This window comes from Coenobita brevimanus, chromosome 85, assembly GCF_032717465.1.
Source record: "Coenobita brevimanus isolate Jiangsu-jjx chromosome 85, ASM3271746v2, whole genome shotgun sequence".
NCBI classification, from domain to species: domain Eukaryota; kingdom Metazoa; phylum Arthropoda; class Malacostraca; order Decapoda; family Coenobitidae; genus Coenobita; species Coenobita brevimanus.
Genome location: NC_137038.1, coordinates 8,348,990 through 8,376,215, shown reverse-complemented (window position 1 = coordinate 8,376,215; position 27,226 = coordinate 8,348,990). Strand labels below are relative to the sequence as shown.

The following is a 27,226-nucleotide window of genomic DNA, read 5'->3' as shown; positions in this document are numbered from 1 at the left end:
GGGATTACTGTATTGAATTACGTGGTACCAATAGCAGAACTGTGTCTGACCTGATTATACTGAAGCTAAATTACATTTCTGGACCCTTTGCTATACAAATCTAACTTTTTGACCTTAATTTGTATGTTTATCTTGTGACTGTTTTTGCCTGGATTACCTAATGTTCAAAAAACTTTTTAGCATTTACTCAAGATTACAGTACTGTACTATACAATTAAAAAGGGCTCTAAAATCAACCAAGAGTACATGAGACAGTGTTGTTTTCTATAATAATCATATTTAAGACTGCTAGACTGACTGCATATGGTCTTCCTCCCTGACCTTAACCCCTTCAATCAAGTGATGGATTTTCCGTTACATTCCTGCCATCTCCTGACAATTTCATTTATCTTAGGACAAACAACTGAAACTGGGGTGGTTAAATACAACATTCTTTGGCCTCCTTCACAACTAAGATGCCCTCTGAACTGAATAAACCAGTTCAGCTGGAGAAAAAAAAAAAAAACTAAAAATTTTGTCTCGTCTCAATGAGTTAACAAAATGGTACCTATTATTCTGGTGGTTGAACATGTATCCCTCAGACATTCCTCCCACCCAGACTTAGTCCACCCTCTCCCCTCCCCTGCCCGTATATATATATATATATATATATACAGTAATCACTCCAATATCCGGATCAATAGAGCCATCGGTAGGTTCGGATATTGGTTTTGTCCGGATATTGGGCCCCAGCTTATGGACTTGTACTTACGGACCCTAACACAGAGAAACACCTATACAACTCCCTCCGGACATGCATAGCACCTATTTAACACCCAAATCACACCAATAAGGCACATAAATGACTGAAATAAATGCAATAGACACATAAAATGTGGGTTTAGAAGTATGTTCATACATTAATAAACATTCTGGTACTTATGGACTCTAACCGAACCTAACCTAACCGAACCTAACCGAACTCTGAAAAACACATTCCTACTGCACATGCATGAGGTAAGTTTAGTATGGAAAGAAGTACAGTATGACACTTTCTGGTAAGTATAGTATGGGAAAAAATACAATATGAAACATTCTGGTAAATATAGTATGGAAAATAGTACAACATGAAACATTTTGGCTACTTACAGCAAGTCCCTGGCCACCTCGATGAATAACCGCCTCCTCTCGGACTCTGACAGTAAGAACGATTTCCTGAAGCACTTGCACTACACTCTTCCTGAAGTCTTGCACTGAACTTAGTCACTAACACACAGAAGTCCGTTCTTTTCACAGTGTTCACTTTAGTCCAAATAATGTTCCATTAAATTTAAGTGTTGCACATTAACTTTTCCCAAGATTTTTTAAGTTTCCAAAGCCAAAACAAAGAAGGTTAGTTACGTTAAATTTCTTTTCTACTTAGTCTTTTCTCCCAACTTGAAAACCTTAACACAACACACCGTTTTTTTCACTGCACAACACTCAAAATTCCCGTGTGGTCTAGTGGAGAAGTTCTTGCTGTTTATTCACTGTCAGAGCCCGAGAGTATCACTGGCAGGCGTCCAAGGGGTGCATCGGTGGGTAGTGGTGATGGCGTACCGACTACAGAAGACTCTGAAGACAGCCGCAAACTCACGTCGAGCGGTGACTCCACTGTAGCTGATGTGCTGGGCTGTGGCTCGGAGCATGAGGGCCTGTCTTGGGAGGCAACGGAGTGGAACCAGGGCTTGGCACAGCGGGGGTCACTGGCCTGAAAAAACTGTCAATCGTTGACTGACGCAAGGACCGACGATTCTGGCGATTGATGATGCGCTGCCGGAAAGCACGCACTTCCTCCACGAGTCCCAAGGGCCCCATCTCCCTGTCGCAGTCCGGGTGTTCCAGGTAGTCTAGGACGAACTCTAGATGTTCCCGGAGTGCGCTCAGCTTGGGGATGGCTGGAGTAGTGTCCTGCTGGGCGGAATCTGCATCATCATCGCCTTCACGTCGTCGGAATCTTCAAGTTCGGGACTGACACCAGCAACCGAAGACGCGATCTCGATATCAGACAACGTCTGATACCCAGGATCGCCCTCGTCGTCGTCCAACCACTCACGAACATCGTCCACATCAACATCGTCGCCGTGCGTACGCAGCCGTGCATGGAAGTCATCCACGTCAAACCCTAGGAAATCGTACTCCACATCTGTTCCGAGAAGCAGACGAGACCAACCATTTTCAAGAGTTTTCACAGGGACTTCCTTCCATGCACTAGCCCAGTTGTACAGCGCAGACTTGATGTTGTAGCGGCGAAGGTTTTCCAAAGTCCGCTTGCCTCGAGTGTCACGTCCTTCCCTGCGCTCGTCCTCGTCCTCGAGAACCACCATCACCTCGTCCAGGAACTTCCGACGGTACAGGCGCTTTGTTGCCACGATCACTCCTTGGTCCATTGGTTGAATGAGAGCAGTCGTATTAGGTGGCAGAAACATGCACCTAATACGGCCATTCTCAGCAACCAAGTCCTTGTCGCACGGGTGGGCAGGTGCATTGTCGAGGAGAAGGAGAGCCTTTACCTGGTCGCGAGGAATTCCCAGTGTCTTCGTCTGGTAATGTATGACCTCCTTGACGAAGTGATGGTGAAACCAGTCTTTGAAAATCACAGCTGTGAACCATGCTTTCAAAGAATGGTACCATACGACAGGAAGGACATCCATCACCCCACGAAGGCACCGAGGCTGCTTTGCACGGCCAACAATAACGGGCTTAAGCCGGTGCATGCCGTTAGCATTGGCACAACACAAAGCAGATATCCGTTCCTTAGAAAGCTTGCGGCCAGGTACACGCTTCTCCGTCTCATCGGCGAGAGTGTTCGTTGGCACCGAGCGATAGAATAGGCCAGTTTCGTCAGCGTTATAGACTTGACCGAGAGTGAGGCCCTCCCTGTCGATCAAGCCTTTCACCTTGTGCCGAAACTCGTCCACTCCATCTTCGTTAGCGTCCAATGCTTCGCCATGTGCTTTACGGTTAGTAAGGCCATGTCGCAACTTGAACGCGCGAAGAGCCAACCTCGGATGCCTTGAAGTCTAGGGCGTCGTGAAGCCTTGCAAACTTCTCAGCAGCAGCCTTCAGCTCCGTTCCACGTACCATCACACCAGCTGCACGTTGCTGTCGATACCAAATCAACGTGGAGCGGTCGATCTCTGCATACTTGGGAGTAAACATAACCTTCCTCTCCACGTTGCGCTTTGCTTCTCGACGAGAAGTCAGCCGTGTACTGCATGAGCTTGTCTCTGGGAACGCTGATATCAAACAAAGTCGACCGGGCCAGGTTGAACTCGCGGAGAATGCGAGAGGAAGACCAACCCGCATCAACCTTCTCCAATATCTCCCGTTTCTTCTCCAGAGTCAACACCACTCTCTTCCTTTTCTCAGGAGGCGGGGCCATCATCACACACACTAAGAGTAGGGCAGAGAGCAGCAGGAGGCCTTGCAGCAAGTACGGCACCACTACAAAAGCGAGCACGTGGGCAGCCATGACGAAGAGCGTAGGTCTTGTCGCGGTGAGAGACAGGCGGGAAGTGGGGAGGATGCAGCGGCGCTCTATCGGACGTCGGAGGAATGACGAACCAAAACAATGCTCTCACGCGGCGCGCGCGGCAAGTTCAAATTACGGACGGCAAAAAATCGATTTTTTTTCCAATTTTTTTGGATTTTCGGACCATTTTGGGAATGTTTGATCCCAGGACGATAAGGTTCGGTTAGTGGGGATGTTCGGTTATTGGGCGTCCGGATATTAGAGGGATTACTGTATATATATATATATATATATATTATCTCCTCCTCCTCCTCCTCCTACCATGACTGGTACAACAACACATATCAAACTGTGATCCAGTACTTTAAAAACAGAAATTGTTATTGCACCATTCTAATTACTGTATCAGAATTAGTTGGAGAAGAACAGGGAGGCTTTAGGAAGGGAGGAGGTTGTGTGGATCAGATAGTCATCCTTAGGTCTTTAGTGGAAATTTTTCTAGAGAAGGGAAAGAAAGTGTATGCAACCTTCAAGGATTTGGAGAAAGCATATGACATGAGCGGACAGACAAAGAATGTGGAAAATATTAAGAATATATGGAGTAAATAGGAAGTTGCTGAATGTCATAAAGAGTATGTAAGAGGGTGCAATGGTTGCAGTGCGTGTGGATGGTGAACCGAGTGAATTTTTCTGAGTGTCAGACTGAAAAAGAGATGTGTTGTCTCCATGGTTTTTCAATCTGTATATGGATGGGGTTATAAAAGAGGAACAAGGTAGGTGAGTGGATGTTGGAGTGACCCAAATGAAAGAAGGCAGTGTTTGAAAAATTCCTGTACTGTTGTTTGTAGACGATACTGTATTGTAAAGTGAAGATGAAGGGGAACTGTAATGCCTGTGAATGAATTTGGGAGAGTGTGTAAGAAGCAGAGTCCAAAGGTGAATATAGGGAAGAGTAAAGTCATGGTCTTCAGGAGAAATGAAGTCACTGAATGTACTGTACAGCGAGGTTGGAGGATGAGGAAATGGAAAAAGTGAGTGCATCTAAATATAGTACTTGGGTGGTGATGAGTAAGAATGGAAGTTTTCAGGAGTACGTGCTAGAATGGGTACAACAAGGAAGGAAGGTTGCTGGTTCTTTGAAAGCAGTGATAAGAAAAAGAGAAGTGAGCATGGATGTACTATTAAAAAAAAAAAAAAAAAAAAAAAAAAAAACACGCCACTACCCTACATAACAGTATTGTGATACCAACTCTAATGTTTGGAAGTGAAGCTTGGACCTTGTTGGAAGGTCACGTGTCAAGAGTGAGTGCAGTGCAAATGAGTTATCTGAGAGAAGCAAGTCGAGTTACATGAAGAGAGAGTGAGACAGACAAATGAGGAAGTGAAGGACCATTGTGGTGTGGATGTGATAGAAAGCATAAGGAGAAGTACAATGAGGTGATTTGGCCATGTGGATAGGATGGAGAGCAAGAGACTAATGAGGAGAGTGTATGTGAGTAAGATGGAGTGGGGAAGAGGAAGGGAGAGGCCAAGGATGAGATGAAGGGATGAGTGGAGAGGTACAATAAATGAAAGTGGGGAGTATGAGCAGGGAGGGTGGGCAGCGAAATGATGGGGGGCAGGGCGACATGGAGGCGATTTGTTTGTGGCCACCCCTTATGGGACTAAGTCATCTGGCAATATATATATATATATATATATATATATTATTTTTTTTTTTTTTTATTTTTTTTTTTAATACAGTATGACTGGCATCATCATATTAATCTTGTGTTACATATTTTGTTTACTGCTTGGGACAAAAATATTCAATACATTTACACAGCTTGTCCCTACGTGTCAAGTGGGGTTGGTGGAGGATTAGTGCCCCTCCCTGTAAAACAATTAACTCTAAGCCCTTGGCCACCCCGTGTGGGATACATGGCGTCTGGCAATGAATGAATGAATGAATGAATGAATGAATGAATGTCTCTACTTGCAAGAGAAGAATAATTTCAGCCTGCAGTCCACTGGGTATGCATTTATATAAGCATGGGACCACAACACCAACAACCAACACCCAATGTGTAGGCTTCACTCACTAGCCAGATGCCAGTACCATGGAAACATGGAATTTACACCATGTTACTCTACAAGATAATCTCCAGACATCACCTTCTGCTCCCCAAACCTTGCCCCCACTACATCATGGAGAGTGGTCAAAACCCTAGGTTCTGAACACCTCCCAATCATCATCACTACCAAAACCAGAATCACCCCAGCTGGCCACAAACACACACACACTAATTATAAGACAGCCAACTGGGAGGCCTTTGTAACTGAAACAGAACAACATCTCAAAACACTAAACAGTACACCCATCACAAACATCAACACCGCTGTGCACACTTTCAATACAATTATACAAAATGCAGACAAAAGACACATCCCTAGAGGCAACAGAAAGAGACATAACCCCAACTTCACACCAGAAATTCAAGGCCTCATCAGACAACAGGACACACTGCGACATTCCCCAACACCCCATACACAAGACACCGTACAACAAATACAAGAACTCAACACTCAAATAAACAATAAAATATCAGAACAGCAAACACTAAATTGGAAAAATTACCTCCAAACACTTGACCATAAAACAAACATCAGCAAACTCTACAAAACACTAAACAGCATCACACTTTCCAACAGCAACACCACAAAATCACACACTGCCATCACAACAACAGACACCATACCCTCAAACAAACAACAAGAAAACACTTTCATCAATCACTTTTCACAAGCCAGCCATCTAAACCCCCATCCCGAAGACCGATGTATCATCCGACATGAGACAGTTCCCCACAGACCCAGACTACGCACCTTTCATTTACAACCAGACGAAGCACATCATTAACAACCTCAAGCACTCATCTGCCTGTGGACCAGACAACATAAGCAACATTCACCTTAAACACCTTGGACCACAAGGCATACAAGCACTCACCAACATATCAAACTACAGCTATTCACACAACATAATACCCAACATCTGGAAGCATGGCAATATCATCACTATCCCTAAACCCAACAAAGACCCCACATTACCCTCCTCACATCGCCCCATCACACTCCTCTGCATCCCCTCTAGTCACTGAACGACAGGTACTACAACTAGTCACACCTCACATTCCCCTAGTGCAGTCACAACATGGCTTTAGGCCACTACACTCCACAAACAACCTTCTTACAGACCTTACACAGAGAGTTTTTGATGGCATGAATTCAACTAGGCCACCACACAGAACAATCATAATCACACTAGACATTAGCAAAGCTTTTGATGCCATCCCCCGCCACAACCTCACAAACAAAATACTCAACACAAACATGCACAATAACACAAAAAGATGGCTGGCAAACTACTTAGCAGGCAGAAGTGCACACATAACATTTGCCAGTCAGTCTTCTAACATCAGAAACTTCACAAACGGCATCCCCCAAGGATCTACTTTGTTCCCTACACTCTTCAACCTATACATGCATGACATACCCACACCCCACACACCACAGATACACATAGCTTCCTATGCAGATGATATAAAACTTACATGTACACACCAAAATGCAAACACAGCTGCACACATCATTCAACCTTACCTCAACACACTACATGAATGGTTCACTACAAACAGGCTCAAAATAGCCCCAGCCAAATCTACAGTGACTCTTCTCACAAAATGGACAGCAGAACACAGTCACATCCCACACCTCACCATAAACAACACTCCCCTACCACACAGGCACACAGACACACACAAAATTCTTGGTGTAACATACAATACATCAATGTCATTTAAACAACACATCACAGACATTAAAAATAAAATAACACCAAGACTCAATGCCTTGAGGTCATTTGCCCATACAACATTCAGACACAACAAAGAAACCACTACCACAGTATACAAACAATACATACGTTCAGTGATGAATTATGCAAGCCCTGCCTGGGCTTCTAATCTGACCAAAACACACTACAACACTCTACAGACCATACAGAACAAGGCCCTAAAAATAATCACAGGCTGCACAGCTACTACACCCACAGACCACCTACATCAAGAAACCAAAGTCCTCAAAGTCAAGGATCACCTAGACATGAGAGGCACCCAGTTTCTTGCTGCAGCCGTCCACAAACCCACAACATCCACTACAGTACAGGTACATGGCAGCACATCCACCCACACCAAGGAACATCAAAACAACACCCAGCACACGATACCATACACAAATACTGCCATCTCTCCCCCCTCGCCCACCTCAGACCAGCTTCCAGAAGCATATCCACACTCAGATCACTCACCGCTCCATTCAGTCACTGCATGCACAGCCTCCTGACATCCACCCTTCTGAATCCTATCTTCCTCGTGAGGACAGGGTCCACCTGGCCAGGCTGAGATTTGGGCACCATCCAGCCCTCTTAAGCTACCAGGAGAGGCTGGATGACTCCGTCGCTGATGCCTGTCCAGGATGCAACACAGCACACCATACTATTAAGCACATTATGGACAACTGCATTGCACACAATCACCTACAGCAGGGGTCGGCAACCTCCGGCCCACGGGCCAGATCCGGCCCGCAGAGTCCGAACTCATGGCCTGTCACCCTGCTTGATATTTATATAACAATCCGGCCCGCAGCAGCCTAGCCAACTAAATGAGTAAGTCGGCGCCTCGCAACGTGATCACGGCAGGTAGCGGGGGGCAAATTTGCATGACTGAGATCTTTACCACAGAAGCACCACGGAAAATCATCAGGGAGAAAATGACTACATGGCAACACGTGATCATGTCAAGAGGCACCGACGTGGGACTGGCCACTATCGTGGCATCTGGCAACTCTGCATTACATGTGACGTCCCATGAGCAGCCTTCCCTCACCAGTCATAACGGTCATGCCAGCAGCCAGTCTCCGTGGCGTAGGAGTTCATACTGAGAAGAGGTATGCATCAAACTTTCTTAGTCTGAAATGTACTTTTATCATTAGGAAATGTGGATAATATAAAGTGCATTTCTTGCTGCTACTCTCTCTCTCTCTCTTCATTCACCCATTTCACCCAGCCTCCAAGCTCACAACATTCACACTCACTAGTTACTCGTATTGGTAGGTCCTGTCCCGCCCGCCCGCCCAAATCAGACAATGGCTTACTGAGCCTTACTCAAACACATGCGCGCACACTCAAACACGCCCATTCAAACACATGCACGCCCATGCCCAACACAGGGGCGTAACTCTATGTCACAAAATACTGTGTGGACATCTGTATCGTAATTTTAATTACTGTATGCATTTTTTTTGTGGAGTGAGGAGGAGATGCAAGGGTGTGCAAGGGACAGCATGATGGAATGATGAGGTGAAACGAGCTGTGGAACAAAAGAAGAAGGCATATAGTTAAAGGTTAGCTAGTAGAGGTAGGGGAGAAGATGAGAGAGAGAAGAGAGAGGTATATGTGAGCAGGAGAAGAGAGGTTAAGAGACTGGTGAAGGAGAGTAAAAAGAAAGTAGATGAGGAGTTTGGGAGGAATCTGAGTGTGAAATGGAGGGAGAGTAAGAAATTGTTTTGGAAGGAGGTAAAGAAAGTAAGGCAGTGTGAAAGGGGAAATAGTAGGGGAGTGAAAGATAGGAATAATAGATTGTTGGTGGAGAAGAGAGAGAAACTGAGGAGATGGAAGGAGCACTTTGAGGATTTGTTGAATGTGGAGAGTGAAAGCAGTGCGAGTATAAGTGGTTGGGGAATGGCTGGGAGAAGAAGAGATGAGAGGAGGGAGGAAGAGATCAGTAGGGCGGAAGTAGTGGAAGCGATGAAGAATATTAAGTTGGGAAAGGCCCCAGGAATTGATGGAGTGTGTGGTGAAATGTTTAGGTATGGGGGTGAGATTGTTGTGGAGTGGATATGGAAGTTGTGTAGATTGCCTTAGGAAGAGGGAAGGGTTCCAGAGGACTGGATATCAGGTATAATTGTTCCTTTATACAAAGGAAAAGGGGAGAGAGAAGTATGTGGTAACCATAGGGGTATTGGCCTACTTAGTGTGACTGGTAAAATATATGGTATAATACTCATTGATAGGGTTAGGCATATGACAGAGGAGCTAGTTGAAGAACAAGGGGGATTTAGGAAGGGAAAAGGGTGTGTAGATCTGATATTTGTTCTAAGATGTTTAGTGGAGAAGTATCTAAAGAAGGGAAGGAAAGTGTATGCTGCCTTCATGGACTTGGAGAAAGCTTATGACAGAATAGATAGGCAAGGTATGTGGAAGGTATTAAGAATATATGGAGTGGAGGGGAAATTGTTGAGTGCTGTGAAGAGTATGTACGAGGCAGCTAGGGTTACGGTGCGAGTGGATGGTGAGCTGAGTGAGTTCTTTGATCTCAATGTGGGACTGAAACAGGGTTGTGTGATGTCTCCATGGCTGTTTAATATATACACAGATGGGGTTGTAAAGGAGGTGCAGGGTAGGGCAGTGGATGTGGGGGTGGCTCTAATGAATGAGGGTGAGATTTGGAAGCTTCCGGTGTTGCTGTCTGCTGATGATACAGTTCTGTTGAGTGAAGATGAATGGGAGTTGCAAGGTTTGGTGAATGAATTTGGGACAGTGTGTAGGAGGAGGAATCTGAAAGTTAATGTAAACAAAAGTAAAGTTATGGTGTTTGAGAGGAATGAAGTCACAGAGTGTGCAGTGAGGTTGGATGGTGAGGATATGGAGAATGTGAGTGCATTCAAGTACTTGGGTAGTGTGATGAGTAAGGATGGAACTTTGGGGGATGAAGTGCGTGAAAGGGTACAGCAGGGAAGGAAGCTTGTTGGTACACTTAAAGCAGTGATGAGAAATAGGAAGGTGAGTATGGAAGTTAAGAAGTCACTGCATGATAGTATTGTGATCCCTACCCTGACGTATGGAAGCGAGGCATGGACCTTGCAAGAGGGGAACAAGTCAAGAGTGAGAGCAGTGGAAATGAGTTACTTGAGAGGAGCATGTGGAGTGACATGGAGGGACAGGTTGACGAATGAAGAAGTGAAGGAACGCTGTGGGGTGGATGTGGATGTGGTTGAGAAGATTAGGAGAAATACACTGAGGTGGTTTGGACATGTGAAGAGAATGGAGAATGAAAGACTGACTAAGAGGGTGCATGTAGGTGAGGTGGAGGGAGGGAGAGGGAGAGGTAGACTGAGGATGAGGTGGAGGGATGGAGTTGAGAGGTATATGAGGGAGGGGGAGGGTGAGTTGGGGGGAGGGTAGTCAAATGGTGGGTGACAGAGCAACTTGGAGGCATTTTGTCTGCAGCCACCCTTTGCGGGATTAGGGCGTCGGACTATAGATAGATGGATTTTTTTTTTTTAACTATGTAAAAGTCTTGCATGTATTCGTGTCAAACATGTGGATCATTATTTCGCACTTCATGCTTATTCTTTATTTTTCTTTCTTTTTAGCCAATCATCATGGCTGCTTTTCTATAAAATTTTTGTATATTGTCATAAACTGTTTTCTGCAGTCACTAATCTGCATGTATTTCAATAAATTTCTTGTAATCTAGTCAATGGTTTGCCTGCTTTTCTATATTTTTTGGGGGGTATATTGTCACAAATTGTTTTTGGCAGTCAATGATTTGCATGTTTTTCAATAAATTTCTTATAATCTAGTCACTAGTTTGCCTGCTTTTCTATAAAATTTTTGTACACTATCACTTTTGGGTTCTCTTTGGCACTCCGGCCCGCAGGCTACTCTTAGAAGCTTTCTCTGGCCCTTGCACTGAAAAGGTTGCCGACCCCTGACCTACACCAACAACACAACATACACTCTGAGAGCTCTGTGGGAAAGCCAGGTCTCGGCCATAGCCTTCCTAAGGGACCTGGGGGCTGTTCGGTCAGACTGCCTAGGGAACAACTACTACTACTACTACTACTACAAGATCACTTAAATAATTTACAGTACGTGAAATCTAGAATCGTGCATTCTCTCACCTGGCTTGTCACAAGCATCCATCACTGTAGACTCTAACTGTTGCATTAAAGGATGACTGCTCTTGTGACCCTTGCCCTGCTTCAGGAAATATATAGCCAACCATACAAAAAAGTGACAGGCCACTATACAACTTTCAGACTGGCTGTTCCAGATCTTTGTAGTTCTCCAAGATGAGTCAGAAAGTATGAGTCAGTCAGCATATGTGCAAGTGCCATAAGGAACTGTATTCAACCTAAATGTAAAGTGTATCCAATATTTCCCTCCCTAACACAACACCATTTATATACATACCAGCATAACCAGAAAGTAGTATGGCAATAACTGTTCTTTATTTTAAAAAAAAGAAAAAAAAAAGTCAGTTCTACAGACTGGTATAGTATTAACAGCAATTTTTATCTGTGAAGAATTACACCTGTAGGTACGTGTTATAAAACCAGCTGAGGCAGGAAGAGCAGGAGGGGATTATATGGGAGAAAAAATGTCTACAGTTGCACAGGGGGAGAGGGTTAAATCTTAGGGGGAAAAATGTCAATCTATCTATCTATTGCCAGACACTTTAATCCCATAAAGGGTGGCCACAAACGAATTGCCTCCATGTCGCCCTGTCCCCCGTTATTTCACTGCCCTGTTCCAAGTTCACACCCCCCTCTCTCATAAACTTCACTCCGTACCTCCACCTCATCCTTGTTCTCCCCCTTCCTCCTCACTTACATACACTCTCCTCATTGGTCTCATGCTCTCCACATGGCCAAACCACCTCTGTGTAGTTCTCCTTATGCTTTCTATCACATCCACATCCACACCACAATGCTCCTTCACTTCCTCATCTGTCTGCTTCTCCCTCCATGTAACTCCAAATCCATCCATCCATCCATTGCCAGACGCCATGTATCCCAGACGGGGTGGTCAAGGGCTTAGAGTTAATTGTTTTACAGGGAGGGGCACTAATCCTTCACCAACCCCACTTGACACGCAGGGATGCCAACAGCATCTGGTGTTCCCAGGCGGTCACCCATCCAAGTACTAACCAGACCCAACGTTGCTTAACTTCGCTGATCGGACGGGAAGCGGTCTCAAATAACTCATTTCCACTGCTCTCACTCTTGACTTGTGTCCTTCCAACAAGGTCCAAGCTTCACTTCCACAGAACTACAGCAGCCATACCAGGAAAATGAAATACAAATAATTGAAAAATTTTTATTTGACAAAAGGAGAATGGAAGAGAAAAAAGAAGTACTTCATCAGATGTGGACTAGAAGACAGAAGAGGATAAAAGAAGAAGAAAGACAGCTCAGAGAAAGGAGGTGCCGTTGCAAAGGCAATACCTCCGACAACACCTGAACCTGAACCTGCATACGTACTCACATTTTCCACATCCTCATCATCCAACCTTACTGTACAGCCAGTAACTTCATTTCTCTCGAAGACTATAACTTTACTCTTCCCTACATTCACCTTTAGATTCTGTTTTTTACACCCTTCCAAACTCATTCATCAAGCCTTGCAGTTCCCCTTTGCCTTCACTTAACAACACAGTATCATCTGCAAACAACAATAGTTTCCAAACACTCCCCTCTCTCATTAGGGCCACTCAAACATTCACTGCCCTACCTAGTATTTCTTTATATTCCCATCCATATACAGACTGAACAACCATGGAGACATGACACATCCCTGTTTCAGTCTGACATTCAAACAGAAAAATTCACTCAGTTCACTATCCACACACTGCAGCCTTTGCCCCCTCACACATATTCATCATAGCATTCAACAACTTCTCATTTATTCCATATAGTCTTAATATTTTCCACATTCCTTGTCGATCCACCCTGTCACATACTTTCTCCAAACCCTTCTTTGGAAACTTTTCCACTAAAGAATTATTACACTATTTTAGTCAGGTAAGCTTCTTCACTTATGCTCTTTGCCAGTCCCATCAAATCAGGTAGGTCTTCTATTAGGAAAATTACTGCAAGTTTTCACACCATGTATTCTAAGCCAAGGTATGGAGTACTTAGCAATACACATAGTTAAATTGACAGAAGTTAACCTACCACACTGGTAGGCGGGAAGTGAAAAGCCGGCTGCTACCTAACCTATACTATCTGCTACCTAAGCTTTACGATGAGCAACTCCATTGCATGGCATTTGATTCTGTACTAAACGTGCTGCATGATTTTTCCTACTGTTCCCACTATTTGGGTCATTGCATCACTGATTTCGTAACCCTCCGTTAACTAAGGCCCCAAGCATCCCCACCATCACCTTTTCATGACTTTCACCAGACAAATATGAATCACAAGACTATCCTGTATATAGTTTTGTCGGTAAACTTAAGATGAGCAAATAAAAGAAAAAAGAAACAAGTTAAATTCCCACCTGCTAGAGAAGTACACCTCCATACGAGTGCCATCCTGCCCATAAACAAAGTTGCCAACTCGAAAGTCAAATATACCGCTAAACTTGGAATTCGCTAATACCGCTAAATACAAAACCCACAAAAAAGAATATATATATATATATATATATATATATATATATATATATATATATATATATATATATATATATATGTATATATATAAAATTGTTAAAAACTCCAGATTATCAATAAAGGTGAGTAGATATCGTGAATATCACACGATTTCTTGTCGTTAGAAGTGAACCATGGTCTCCAGTGGAAGTAAATACTACGAATTAATGGCAACTTTGTATCACATTTCTAGGTGTCAGATTCTATGTTTATAGAATCACAGAGATAACTAATCCAGTTTCTGTGTTCATTATATTAAATGAAAATACTGGTTATTTATATCATATTTCTTAAACTTTTTTTTTTTAAATGACTGGTACACTCTGAAGAGAAAATACGGTTATGCAAGCTCATACCCAGTTCTCACTTGTCTTCTAGTTTTGTTGCCATATCGTTATAAAGAGTAGGGAAGAACATGAAATATTCCTTTTTGCTTGTTTTCTTTCATATACCTTTCATCATTAACCATTAATATTTAATCAACATATGTTAACTGAAATGTGAGCAAACAGAGAATTAACAGCCTGCATGGCAACTGTTACATCAGCTGTTTGTACAACATTTGGGTGGAGTCACACGTAACTGTTTCAGTGCATTTGGCACCAAAGAAATGGTCATATAGTACTCTACGTCCAACCATAGTAAGTGCCTCCCCCGTCGTTGTGAGATTTTCTTTTTTTTGGGGGGGGGTTCTAAAAAGCTAACTTTCTCACCCTTTGGCAAGCAACACGAACTATTTGTTATTGTCTTACAATGCCACCTATTGGACATTGAGCGCACTAGACTCCATGACGTAACTACATTAGACTTTGATGCAAAAGTACTTCAGTTTACAGTGTAATGTTTAGTCGTATTTTACTATAAAGTACTGTAACTGCTGAATTTTTAAATCTTGCACTCGAAAACTTTTGCGTATGTGCTGTTTCAGTTGTGCATATTTTGAGTGACCGGTGCCTGACCACTGCAATGTATCAAGTATCGCGTTGTTCTTTAAGAAGTTGATCAGAATCATCAGGTGAATGGGTGAGTTAATGTAGAAAAACATCTTTCTAAAGCGCACTGTGTCTCCATAAAGCCAGGTATATTTGCTCAAGCCTAGGAACATTATCTAACTTTCACCGGGTAACCCAACTCGTCCTCTAAAGAGTGTAACCTTTTTTTTCCTGGGTACTCTTGTAGAATATGGTTACCACTCTTCACAGACCTAACCAAATCAAACCTAATCTAACTCAGGTGAACAAATGTAATTCTTTAATCAATAATAGATAGTAAACTTGGTAAAGTGAAAAACAAAATGGAAACGAGTAGTACAAATTTATTGTCGTGAATGCATCTAGTGAATCCAGGTAGCCACTTAGCCATGAGAGAACTCCAGTAAGAGGGAATGAAAATGTCTTGTAATTGTTTTTTTATTTAGTTATGTCATTGCCTATTTGAAAATTATGGGTCGCACTAATCTGCATGAGAAATGACACCGAATGACGAATGACAAGGGTAAATGTAAATAATAGCCACATCCTACTTTCATTCTGGCGTCTGGCGGAGTAGGACGTGGCTAGTGGTGTTCCAGGAAATTGTATATTTTTTAAGTGATTGAGAGTAGGTACACTCAGCTTGTTCTGGATATTGGTCAGTTTGGTGCTTGTGATGAAGGAGATGAGTACTAGAAGCAGCAGTTTGTGGAATGCAGGGAGAAAGGAGAAAAAGAGTGAAGTGGGAGATGAAAATGGCGGTCCAGGTAACCTGGTGGATGAAGGAGCAGTGGTAGGTGGAAATGAAATTAGTTGCAGGCCTAAAACAACTGGCAAGCAAAGTGAGCACCTTAAGGATTCAGCTAGTGAGAAAACCACAAATATGTGTAGATCATGTAGCAGGGAGATCAGAGGAGATGGTAGTGCGTTGCAGTGTGAGATATGTCAAAAATAGTGTCATGCAAATTGTGAGGGCATCCTGCCCCATGTATACAAATTAAAGTTGCCAGTACACCCCCCAGTTAGTGCAATATATTTTTCTGGTGGTTTTTGATGCGATTTGAATGTTTTTGACCTTCATTTTTGTTGGAAATGCCTCATTTCCCCTTTTCCAATCATGAACTTTGGACAAGTAGGTGAAATCAAGCATTTTCCAAAAAAAATGAAGTAAAACACAACTCAGATCACATCAAAAACCAACAAAAAAATATACTGCACCACCAGTTAATGCAACCGAACAGACGAAACTTAACCAAACAGACGTAACGTAACCTCACCAAACGCACTAAACCTAACCAAACCTAACCCAGGGTACCTAACCTATCCTAGGGGAATACATAACGTAACCTCACCAAACACACTAAACCTAACCAGACCTAACCCAGCATACCTAACCTATCCTAGGGGAATACGTAACGTAACTCCACTAAACCTAACCAAACCTAACCCAGCATCACTAACCAATCATAGAAGAATATGTAACATAACCTCACCAAACACTCTAAACCTAACCAAACCTAACCCAGTATACCTAACCTATCCTAGGGGAATACGTAACGTAACCTCACCAAACGCACTAAACCTAACCAAACCTAACCCAGCATACCTAACCTATCCTAGGGGAATACGTAACGTAACCTCACCAAACACACTAAACCTAACCAAACCTAACCCAGTATACCTAACCTATCCTAGGGGAATATGTAACGTAACTTCACCAAACACACTAAACATAACCAAACCTAACCCAGCATATCTAACCTATCCTAGAAGAATACGTAACATAACCTCACCAAACAAACTAAACCTAACCAAACCAAACCCAACATACCTAACCTATCCTAGGGGAATGTTTACCTACGGTAGATACAATGGTCCAGGATGAGGGTCTTTACCCGTTTCTTGGTTTTTGCGTACTTTTTATACTGACCACAGTACCCATGATGTCTGTCTTCTAAATTTACACAATTCCTGACAGTCTGGACAATAAACTTCCAGAGGTATTGCGCCATGTCTTCTAAGAAACTCAGTAGCCTCCTCAGGTTCCGAGTGGAAACGCTTAAACACCTGTAAATAATCAATATCACACCTGGGACACACAGCACATCTTTCTTCTTCAGAGGCCATACCGAGAAGGATTTGAATTTTCTATCCACAAGGAATCAATGACCGCTCTTCAAATTCATTGGTAGAATACCATCACGTGACCTAAAGTAGGCCTATGAGTGGGTGATACAGACCTACGAGATGCATGCACAGTCAAAGGGAAGAGAAACACAACAAGGAATGCATGCATTTTTAACACAGACTGGCCGAGTGAAGATCCAAGGTATGTATTTTTTGGAATTTTAAATTAAATTCATTATCTCTGAAAATATAAATTTCCAAATGGGGTTATAGGGGTCCATTTTGATCCTTAGGGAATATACTATACTTTAATGGTGCTAAAGTTCCCGAACTGCATATCGGCAACATGTAAAATAATACCAATTCTTCACTGAGGAGAAAGCAGGAGAACAGCTGCATTGGAACTGTAGCCACTGTAAGGAGTTGTGTGAACAAGTATTCCACATGGTGATCAACTTGGGGAGACAACAATACAGTGAAATGACTAGGAGGCAGCAGCAATTTGAGAGAAAGTTGACGGACGAGGTGGCAGCTCCAGATCTTTCCATACAGAAGAATCTTTCAAGGGAAATAGAGGTTGCTGTTCCTGATGCAATAGATTGCTCATTGCCAAAGGCCACTAAAATGGTGCAGAATGGATTGGCTAAGGAAGGGTATAACTAGGGGACCATAGGTCTAGTTAAACAAAATAATGCAGGTGAGAACAGTGGGATGGGTGTTGTCGGAGATCATGAAGCAATTGTGGACAAAAAAATAAGAGAGCTACGGGATGAGGAAAGCCGTAAAAAGAATCTGGTCATATTTAATGATGAGGAGATGGAAGGTGTGGACAGAACAGAACAAGTTCTATCTATCTATCTATCTATTGAGATGGATAAAAGATATGTGAGTGAATTAAACTCGAGGCTGCTATATATCCCAGATGTTACACCAGCCAATATAATATCATCAATGCATCTAGGAAAGAAGGAAGATGGTAAGAATAGGCCACTGTTAGTAAAGCTGGACTCTGAGGCCACGAAGTACAAGTTTATGAGCAGATTGAGTTTGCTTGCAAATGCTACTGGTAAATTTGCTGGAATTTCGATTGACCATGACTATACTCAAACCACAGGAAAACAGGCAGGCATTACAGAAGGAAGCGAAATGAAGAGAGAGAGAGAGGGCCAATCGGGAAAGTATATATACAGAGTGAGAGGTACATCAGACAGCCTCTGGACAATGAAGATTCAGAAAAAAAAGTAAGTGCATCACATCCCAATCAAATTAAGTCAGAGATGACAAGGAGCAGAAATTTAGGTAGTTGCAGTGTGAAGAAAGAGCAAAATGTACCGTACTCAGAGTGTTGTATACCAATCCAGACTCACTACTAAATAAAATGGAGGAATTAAGATTGAGAGTTCGCTGTGGAGAAAGCAAACCTATGGTTATTCTTGTGGTTGAAGTGTACCCCAAATCTACTAGATATGTCCCGACTCCTGCAGAATATAAAATTCTTGGGTGTGAGTTATATACCGGTATGTCAAACTGCAGTGGCTCAGAAAGGGGGGAGGCAACGTATACAGTACCGTACTGAGGTTTCCCTATCGGCAAGAGAGATAAAAGTCAGCACAGACTTTGAGGAAATCTGTCTATCTATCTGTCTATTGCCAGACGCCTCAGTCCCATTCAGGGTGGCCACAAACAAATCGCCTCCATGTCGCCCTGTCCCCTACCATTTCACTGCCCTGCTCCCAACTCACACCCCCCTCTCTCATATACCTCCACCCCATCCCTCCATCTCATCCTCGGCCTCCCCCTCCCTCTCCCCCCCTCCACCTCACTCACATACACTCTCTTCGTCAGTCTTTCACCCTCCATCCTTTCCACATGGAAATGCTGTGGATTAAATTGAAAATGCAAAATGATGAGAACAGTAACATTGGCCGTGTGTATAGAAGTCCAAACAGTACCCTTGACAACAATAAGAAACTGAGGAAGCTACTGACCGAAGTAGGGGAAAATAGGACTGCATCTATTCTGATAGCTGGGAATTTTAATTATCCAGGCATTAACTGGACAAATTGGACAGTCAAAAGTAGCATGGATTCAGAGGAATTTAAGTGTGTTGAGGCATTACGCAATGCATACTTATATCAGCATGTTGAGCAGGGAACTCGTGGTAGGGGATCAGATGTACCACATATACTAGACTTGATAATCACTAGTGAACAGCACATGGTTTCTGATGTCAAGCATGTCACTCTACTGGGTAAGAGTGATCACTGCTTGTTAATGTTTAACCTACATTGCAGGGCAGAGAAAATAATAAAAAATAGGAGATATCTTTACGACACAGGAAATTATAGGGAAATTTGGGCCTTATGAGACAGGAATTGGAACAAAGAGGTAGCAAATCTGGATGTAGAAGAACAATAGGAGAAAATTGAAAATTTACTGAAGGATGCACGGGAACAGTAAGTGCCTAGTCAAATAGTAGGACAGGGAAGTGATGGACGGTACAAGGAGAAACTGGATGATGAAACGTATCTCAAGGTCAAGAAAAAACATAGAGCATGGCAAAGGTATATCGAGACCAGGGAGCTGGGAAAGTACAAGGAATATACCAAACTTAGAAACCAGGTAAGATGAAGAACACAGGCCCAGCAGAAAGAGCTTGAGAGATAGCAAGACATGTTAGGGATCACCCAAAACATCTTTGGAGGTTCATCAGAGAATGAATGAAGGTAACAACAGGAGTAGCAGATCTGAAAAGAAAAAGACAGGATGGGGATAAAACAAATTCAGATAAGGAAAAAGCTTAGGTTTTGGCTGACTATTTTGGTAGTGTTTACACAACTGAACCTGAGGGAACTATAGCAGAGTTTGGAGGCAAGATGTGGCACAAATCAATTGCAAACATAAAAATCACTCCGGAGGTAGTCAGGAGGAAACTGGTGAAAGTGTGGATGGATAAATCGCAGGGACCAGATGATGTACACCCAAGGTTGTTGAGTGAGTTAAGCAGAGAGCTAAGTGTGCCCTTGGCTATATTATTTAACAATTCACTGAACAGTAGTAAGACAGGCTAATGTAACAGTGGTGACAGGCTAATGTAACAGCAATATACAAAAAAAAGGCAGTCGACAAGACCTGGGTAATTATAGGCTCGTTAGTTTAACGTCAGTTGTGTGTAAATTACTTGAATCATTTATTAGAGATGAAGTTGTACAGCATATGGTGGAAAATTAGCTCTTTAGTATGAACCAATATGGATTTATGAAGGGTAGGTCAACCACATTGCAGCTGCTTAGAGTGATGGACATGTGGACGAAAGTCTTGGATGAAGATAAGGAGGTAGATGTGACGTACTTCGATATCAGAAAAGCATTCGATACAGTGCCACTACAGTGTTTATTGGAAAAAGTAAGAGGGTATGGAATCAGGGGAAAGATACTGTGATGGATTGAGATATTATAAAAGGCAGGACACAACGGGTAGTAGGAGAGTACAGTACTTGGATTGGGTGGAGGTAACTTGTGGGGTGCCTCAGGGGAGTGCACTTGGTCCAACTCTATTTCTGATTTACATAAATGATCTCCCTGATGAAATCAGTTCTCCAATGTTCATGTTCGCGGATGGCACAAAGTGCTTTTGAGAGACTGACTTAGACAGTGATCAGAAAATGCTACAAGAGGATATAAATAAAATGTTAACGTGGTCAGATAAGTAACATGTAAAACTTCATCCAGACAAATGTTGTACAATGACAGTCTTGAGACGGGAAACTAAGTATCCAAGGATTTATACTGTGCAAGATGTGGATGCTTTCAGGAATGATTATGTAGAGGATTTCAGAGGGGTTGGCTTAGAGAAAGACTTGGGAATTATAGTTGATAAAAATTTAAGATCTGAAGATCTGGTAGGTGGTGGCGACCATCATCCACTCACTTGATGTAGTGCTACCTACCTCTTCCTTAGCCTTTATCATTCTTTTTCTGTGTCAGTCCTCCTCTCTTCCTATTTCTCCCATCTTTCCTGTCACCACGTATTGCTTTTCTTTCCTTCACAGGTGGCTTTACATTGAGTGACAAGCCAAATGATTTCCTGTAAGCCAAGAAACCATTTACAACGCTGGGTGGTTACCATATAACCAACCCATGCGTGCTCCCTACGTGTCAACAAGTGGGTTGGTGGGGGTTAGTGCCCCTCCCCGTAAAACAGGAAACTCAAAGTCAAGTGGCCACCCCTTACGGGATTATGGCGTCTGGCAATAGATAGAAGAGCATATTCAGCAGAAGGTCAACAAAACCAACCAAATGATGGGCTTAATTAGAAGGACCTTTGTAAATCTGGATCACATGTCCTTCAAGTACTTGTACCCTGCTCTAGTCAGAAGGCACCTAGAATATGGTAATTCAGTTTGGTCACCATACAGAAAGAAAGATATTATTTCAGTGGAAAACATTCAGAGGAGGGCAACCAAAATGCTACCTGGATTAAGAAATTTGTCATACAAGGAATGCCTGCAAAAACTTGAGCTCCCTGTACTAGCATATAGGAGACTTAGGGGAGATATGGTTAACGTATTCAAAATCGTCAAAGGTATTTATGACCACACAGCATCACTGAAAGTACATATTAGAGGAGATGGAATTACAAGAGGACATTCATATAAGATGGTGAAAATAAGGAGCAATACTAAAATTAGACAAAATTATTTTACTGCACGTGTGGTGAACATATGGAATAGTCTGCCAGACCTGGTTGTTAGTGCTTTAACTTTGGGAGCATTCAAGGCTAGACTAGATACAGTAGATACTGGTCAAGGCAGGAGGTGGTTTTTGATATCGAGGCAGACTTGAGGTTATGCTGGCTAGACACCGGATAACGCGAGTACAGTACGTGGATTGTTTATGTAGATCTGGACATAGAGGCCTCTGGCCTGCGTCGAGGATCTATGTGATATCTGATATCTGATAAATGTAAATACTAGCTGCTCCCTACTTTCATTCGTCATTCAGATTAGTCTGGCCTGGAAACTGAGTGACATTAATATCATATGGAACAACACTGATATTACCTGTCATTCTAGTGTATACCCTCTGTCGACACCCCGTTGCATCTTTAGGAAATTGAATGATATTAATTTAACATAGAATGACACTGATATTACCTGTCATTCCAGTTTAAACAGAGTACACTACAGTGACAGTTAATATTAGTGTCATTCCATGTCATATTAATGTCATTCTGGAATGAGGTGTAGAGAGAGAGAGGGTATACACTGGAATGATAGGTTATATCCATGTCTTTCCATGTAACATCACTGTCATTCAGTTTGCTAAAGATGGAATGAGGTGCAGGGAGAGGATATTTACTGGAATGACAAGTAATGTTAGTGTCATTCCATGTAATATTGTCATTCTTTCCACAGAAGATGGAATGAGGTGTAGAGAGAAATTATTCGCTTGAATGAAAGGTAGTATCAGTGTCATTCCATGTGATGTTAATGTCATTCAGTTTCCTGGAGATGCAATGAGGTGTCAGTGTCATTCCATGTGATGTTAATGTCATTCAGTTTCCTGGAGATGCAATGAGGTGTCGACAGAGGGTATAGACTGAAATGACAGGTAATATCAGTGTCATTCCAGGTGATATCACTGTCAGTCAGTTTGCTAAAGATAGGAAGAAGTACAGAGATAGGCTGTCTGCTGGAATGACAGGTAATATGTGTCATTGCATGTGATATTAATGTCATTTAGTTTCGTGAAAATGGACTGAAGTGTAGAGAGAAATTATACGCTAGAGTGACAGTTAATATCAGTCTCATTCTATGTGATGTCACTGTCATTCATTTTCCTAAAGATGGAATTAGGTGTAGAGAGAGGATTTCCACTGATATTTCAAGTAGTATTAGTGTCATTACATGTGATATGGTACCACTGTCATTTACTTTGCTAAAGATGGACTGAGGTGCAGAGAGAGGGTATACACTGGAATGACAGGTAATAACAGTGTCATTCCATGCGATAATACTGTCATTCAGTTTGCTAAAGATCCAATGAGGTGCAGAAACAGGCTAGACTCAGGAATGACAGTTAGCCTAATATCAGTGTCAATCCATGTGATATTAATATCATTTAGTTTCGTGAAGATTGAATGAGGTGTATAGAGGAAATATAAGCTGGAATGGCAGGTAATATGAGTGTCAATGTATATGATACCACTCATTCAGTTTGCTAGATATGAAATGAGGTGCTGAGAGAGGATAGACACTGGAATGACAGGTAATATCAGTGTCATTCCATGTGATATTATCATTCGGTTTTCTAAAGATGCAATGGGGTGCCGACAGAGGGTATACACTGGAATGACAGGTAATATCATTGTCATTCCATATGATATTAATGTCATTCGGTTTCCTGGCCAGACCAATCTGAATGATGAATGAAAGTAGGGCTGGCTGTTATTTACTGTACATTTACCCTTGTCATTCGTCATTCGGTGTCAATTGTCATTCAGATTAGTGAGACCCCAAAATTATTAAGTTAGATATGCCATTGCACGTACTCAAAGTTGATGGTGGTAGGAAGGGAGCGAGCAGTGAGACCACAGAGAGGAATGTATCCATGCGGAGTGTGTGGAGGGGGAGTAGGTGTCAACTCTGTGGTGTTCAGGTTGCTCAACGTGGTGCCGTGGCAGATGCTGTGGACTCAGGAACGTAAGGAGAGCTGGAGGGAACTTCAGGTGCCCAGCGTGTGTTAGAGGGCCAGTAGTGAGACCACAGGAGATAGCAGTGGAGGGTGGTGTGTTGGAGGTGGTAGACCAGTTCTGCTCTCCAGGTGACACCATGAGCTGTGAGGGTGGAGCAGAGGCAGCAGTGAGGACCAGGATCACAAGCGCCTGGAGAATGTGCAGAGAGATGGCCAGTCTGTTAATGAACCAGGGGATACTGTTGGTTCACCGTGCAAGGATCTGCGCCTGCATCAGACCTGTGCTGCTGTATGCTGCGAAGACATGGGCAGCACAGGATGCTGAGGTATATGGCAAGAGTTAAGTGAAAAGACAGTGTCAAATGAGGAAGTGAGAAGATGTGGAGTGGAGAGCATAGAGGATAGGATTCGGAGAATGAGATTGAGATGGTTCAGTCATGTGCGCAGAAGAGAGCAAGATAACATTTTGAGAAGGGCTATGGAGCTGGAAGTAGAAGGGAGGAAACCAGTGGGAAAACCAAAGAGAACTTGGAGGCAAGTGGTTATGGAAGATATGAGACATGTAAATATGAGAAAAGAAGACGTGGAGGACAGAGGTATGTGGAGATGACTCACATCACGTCCAACCCCGGCACTGGGAAGAGAAGGATGCTAAACGAAGATGATGATGATGATGTACTCCTTGTTTTTGATAGCTGATTCATGGAAGTTAAGATCGAGGTTTAGTACAGTGGGACACAGGATGCTAAAAGTAAGATAAATTTATAAAACAGGTATAGACATCTATTTCATTAATCATCAGTCATATTTTTTTCAGTAATAAATAACCTCATTTTAGGTATGGGTATTAGTAAGAAGCTCTACAGTGTGAAGTTCAGGCATCTGTTGGATAAGTGGCCAGGCAAAAGGACACTTGGCATGTACCGCTTCCTTCCACTCTTCTTTGGTCTCGGTGCTGCACTGGAGTTTTCCATGATCAACTGGCATGTTGGTGAAGTCAACTTCTGTAAGTTATCCCCTGAAAATTGAAAACTAGGCTTGTACATTCAGCCAAGAAAAATACCTACCCTGCATGAGGTGATCATTGTTTTCACCATGAGTGTTGTTGCTTTTTTTTTTTTTTGTCCAACCCTGGGCAAAGGCTTCAGTGCATATTTTCCTCAAGCATATATTTTTGAATGAATGGTTTAGCTCATATGACATATAAATTTCTTTATGTAGGCTGTATTGATAAAAATACCATAGCAAATATGGATCAAAACTTTCTGCAGAACATATTCACACATTTTGCCCACTGTTTCAAAATGTAAAGACAGTTATTCTTGGTCAGTCACAGTCTTTGTGGCTTCCAGACCCATCAGCCACTGTCAGGCAACTGCCTCACCCCAGGGCCATCGTGTGCTGTGAACTGATATTCTCTTGTGGTTGACAGTGGCTCGCTACAGCAAGGCATGGGGAAAATTGTGGAGGTTTGGTTCCTGGGTAGTTGCTGCATTTGTGTCTCCACCCATTTAACTTGGGCACCATGGTCGGCTCCACTTAACTCAGTGATCTGGTTAAATGGTTACAACCCTGCCTTGTAAATGGTTTCATCCATCCATCCATCCATCATCAAGTCCTACATTGCCCCACGAGGAGCATAGGAGTCTGGGGCTAGGCAGTTGGTCCTGACATTTAAGATGAGGGTGACTAGCCTCACTCATCCCTGAGTGGCATTACATGAGCAATCAACCCCAACCACCTCTTGGATATAAACCTTCACCGGCTCAATCCGATTGCAGCACAATAATAAAAAATAAAAAAAAAGCAGCTGATGATCTAGTACTGTAGTTAAATTAGCCCAGTTGGTGACAGCCTTGCATAGGTTCTATCTGTAAGATGTTACTGGAGAGATTTTTCAGTCTTGTACTGCTGTCATGGGAAGTAGAATGGTCATTTAATATTGTGTGTGTGTGTGTGTGTTTCATCATCTTAAGTATTCAAACCCCTTCAGCCTGAGAATTTAGGTATTCACTTATTTCATGCTGCCTCCAGTTGATTTGATCTAACTTGGGAAAAATATCTTGTATTAATGGGATAAATGAAAGCTGCATCTAACCTCTCCAGCTTGAAAATTTTGTTCTTAGGTGAATATAATTGTCTGGAGATATCGAGTAAAAAATATATATATATATATATATATATATATATATATATATATACTTTATCAAACCATGATCATCTTTGTCTTTCATGCATCTTTTTACCATTAACCTTACTTTAATGTTCCATTATCACTGCCTAAGATGTAATTAAATGTAGTCTATGTGACCAGTTCATTATCTCATCCACTGTAAGCTTAAAATATGCATAGAATAGAGTACAATAGTAATATTTTATCCATTCACCCATCCATCATCCATTCCTATGTTGCCCCATGAGGAGCGTTGGAGCCTGAGGCTAGGCAAGTTGGTCCTGACATTTAAGATGAGAATGATCAGCCTCATTCATCCTTGAGTGGCATTACGTGAGCAGTTAACTCCAACCATTCCTTGGATATAAACCTGCACCAGCTCAATCCGATTGGAGCGCCTTAATGACTCACTAAACCACCAGGCGCCATAAATTGGTTATATGGCTACCACCCAGTGTAGAGTCACCATAGGCAGAAGGAAGAGGAAAGAATGAAGGAAAGAAAGACAGAAGAGGGAGTGCAAAGTCACCTGCAGGCAGAAGGAAGAGGGAAGAATGAAGGAGAGAAGGACAGAAGAGGAAGGAGGAAGAGAGGAAAGGGCAGATACCCAAAGCAGCACTACATTGAGTGAGTGGGTGGTGAATGCCCTTTTAATGTTACTGTAACCACAAATCCTTTTCATGGTAAATTAATTTATTTTTCTTTTTTCTTCACCTCAGATCGTACATTTAAGAGGCGGCAAGCTAAAGAGGCAGCCATTCAGGAGTTGCAGGAGGAACGAATGAGTGCATAAACAGTTAACCAGACCAAATTAATTTATAGTGCTTTTAGTGTAAATGGTTGTGCTCTGTTTAAGTGGCTGTATTTACTGAAGTGCTACTGCTGAATATAGACTAAGGTACTTTGTTGGTACAATTGCAAGACAAACACACTCATACCAAGCAGTGGAAATCCTGACAGTATGTACTGGACGGTATCATAAAACCAAGAAGTAACGTGGTCACCAGATCTTGATACAACACGCACTGTTATATTGAGAAAACAAAACAATCAATACTTTAGTACTGTATTGTACAGGGTAGGCTATACAGTATACAATAAAAGCAAGTCAGGTTGGATTTTTGAAAGTAAAAGTTTTATGAAAATATAGAAATTGAAAATAATTTTTAAATCAGTTGTATGTAAAAATAGTTTGAATCCATTTCAACTGACAAAAGACTGTGAAATAC

At 42.4% G+C, this 27,226-nt stretch overlaps 2 protein-coding genes across 2 annotated transcripts in view; one reads left to right on the top strand and one right to left on the bottom strand.

Moving 5' to 3' along the window:
• The window catches only part of Etf-QO (electron transfer flavoprotein-ubiquinone oxidoreductase), a 77,284-nt gene extending 63,373 nt beyond the window's left edge, over positions 1-13,911 (bottom strand). The window contains exon 1 of the mRNA XM_080280568.1: positions 13,878-13,911. Coding sequence (XP_080136694.1) covers positions 13,878-13,911 — 34 coding nt within the window. The remainder of the gene's footprint in view (positions 1-13,877) is intronic.
• Positions 13,912-14,952: 1,041 nt separating this feature from the next.
• sloth1 (sloth 1) lies at positions 14,953-27,226 on the top strand. The gene is made up of 3 exons (XM_080280499.1): positions 14,953-15,054; positions 24,663-24,830; positions 26,717-27,226. Exons 1-3 carry the CDS (start codon positions 15,051-15,053, stop codon positions 26,788-26,790), a joined length of 246 nt encoding a protein of 81 aa, XP_080136625.1. The 5' UTR covers positions 14,953-15,050; the 3' UTR covers positions 26,791-27,226.

Excerpts from the sequence above, each read along its gene's own strand:
- sloth1 (XM_080280499.1), top strand. Across the intron at positions 24,831-26,716 it reads TGTTGGTGAAGTCAACTTCT|ATCGTACATTTAAGAGGCGG; the intron begins GTAAGTTATCCC and ends TCTTCACCTCAG.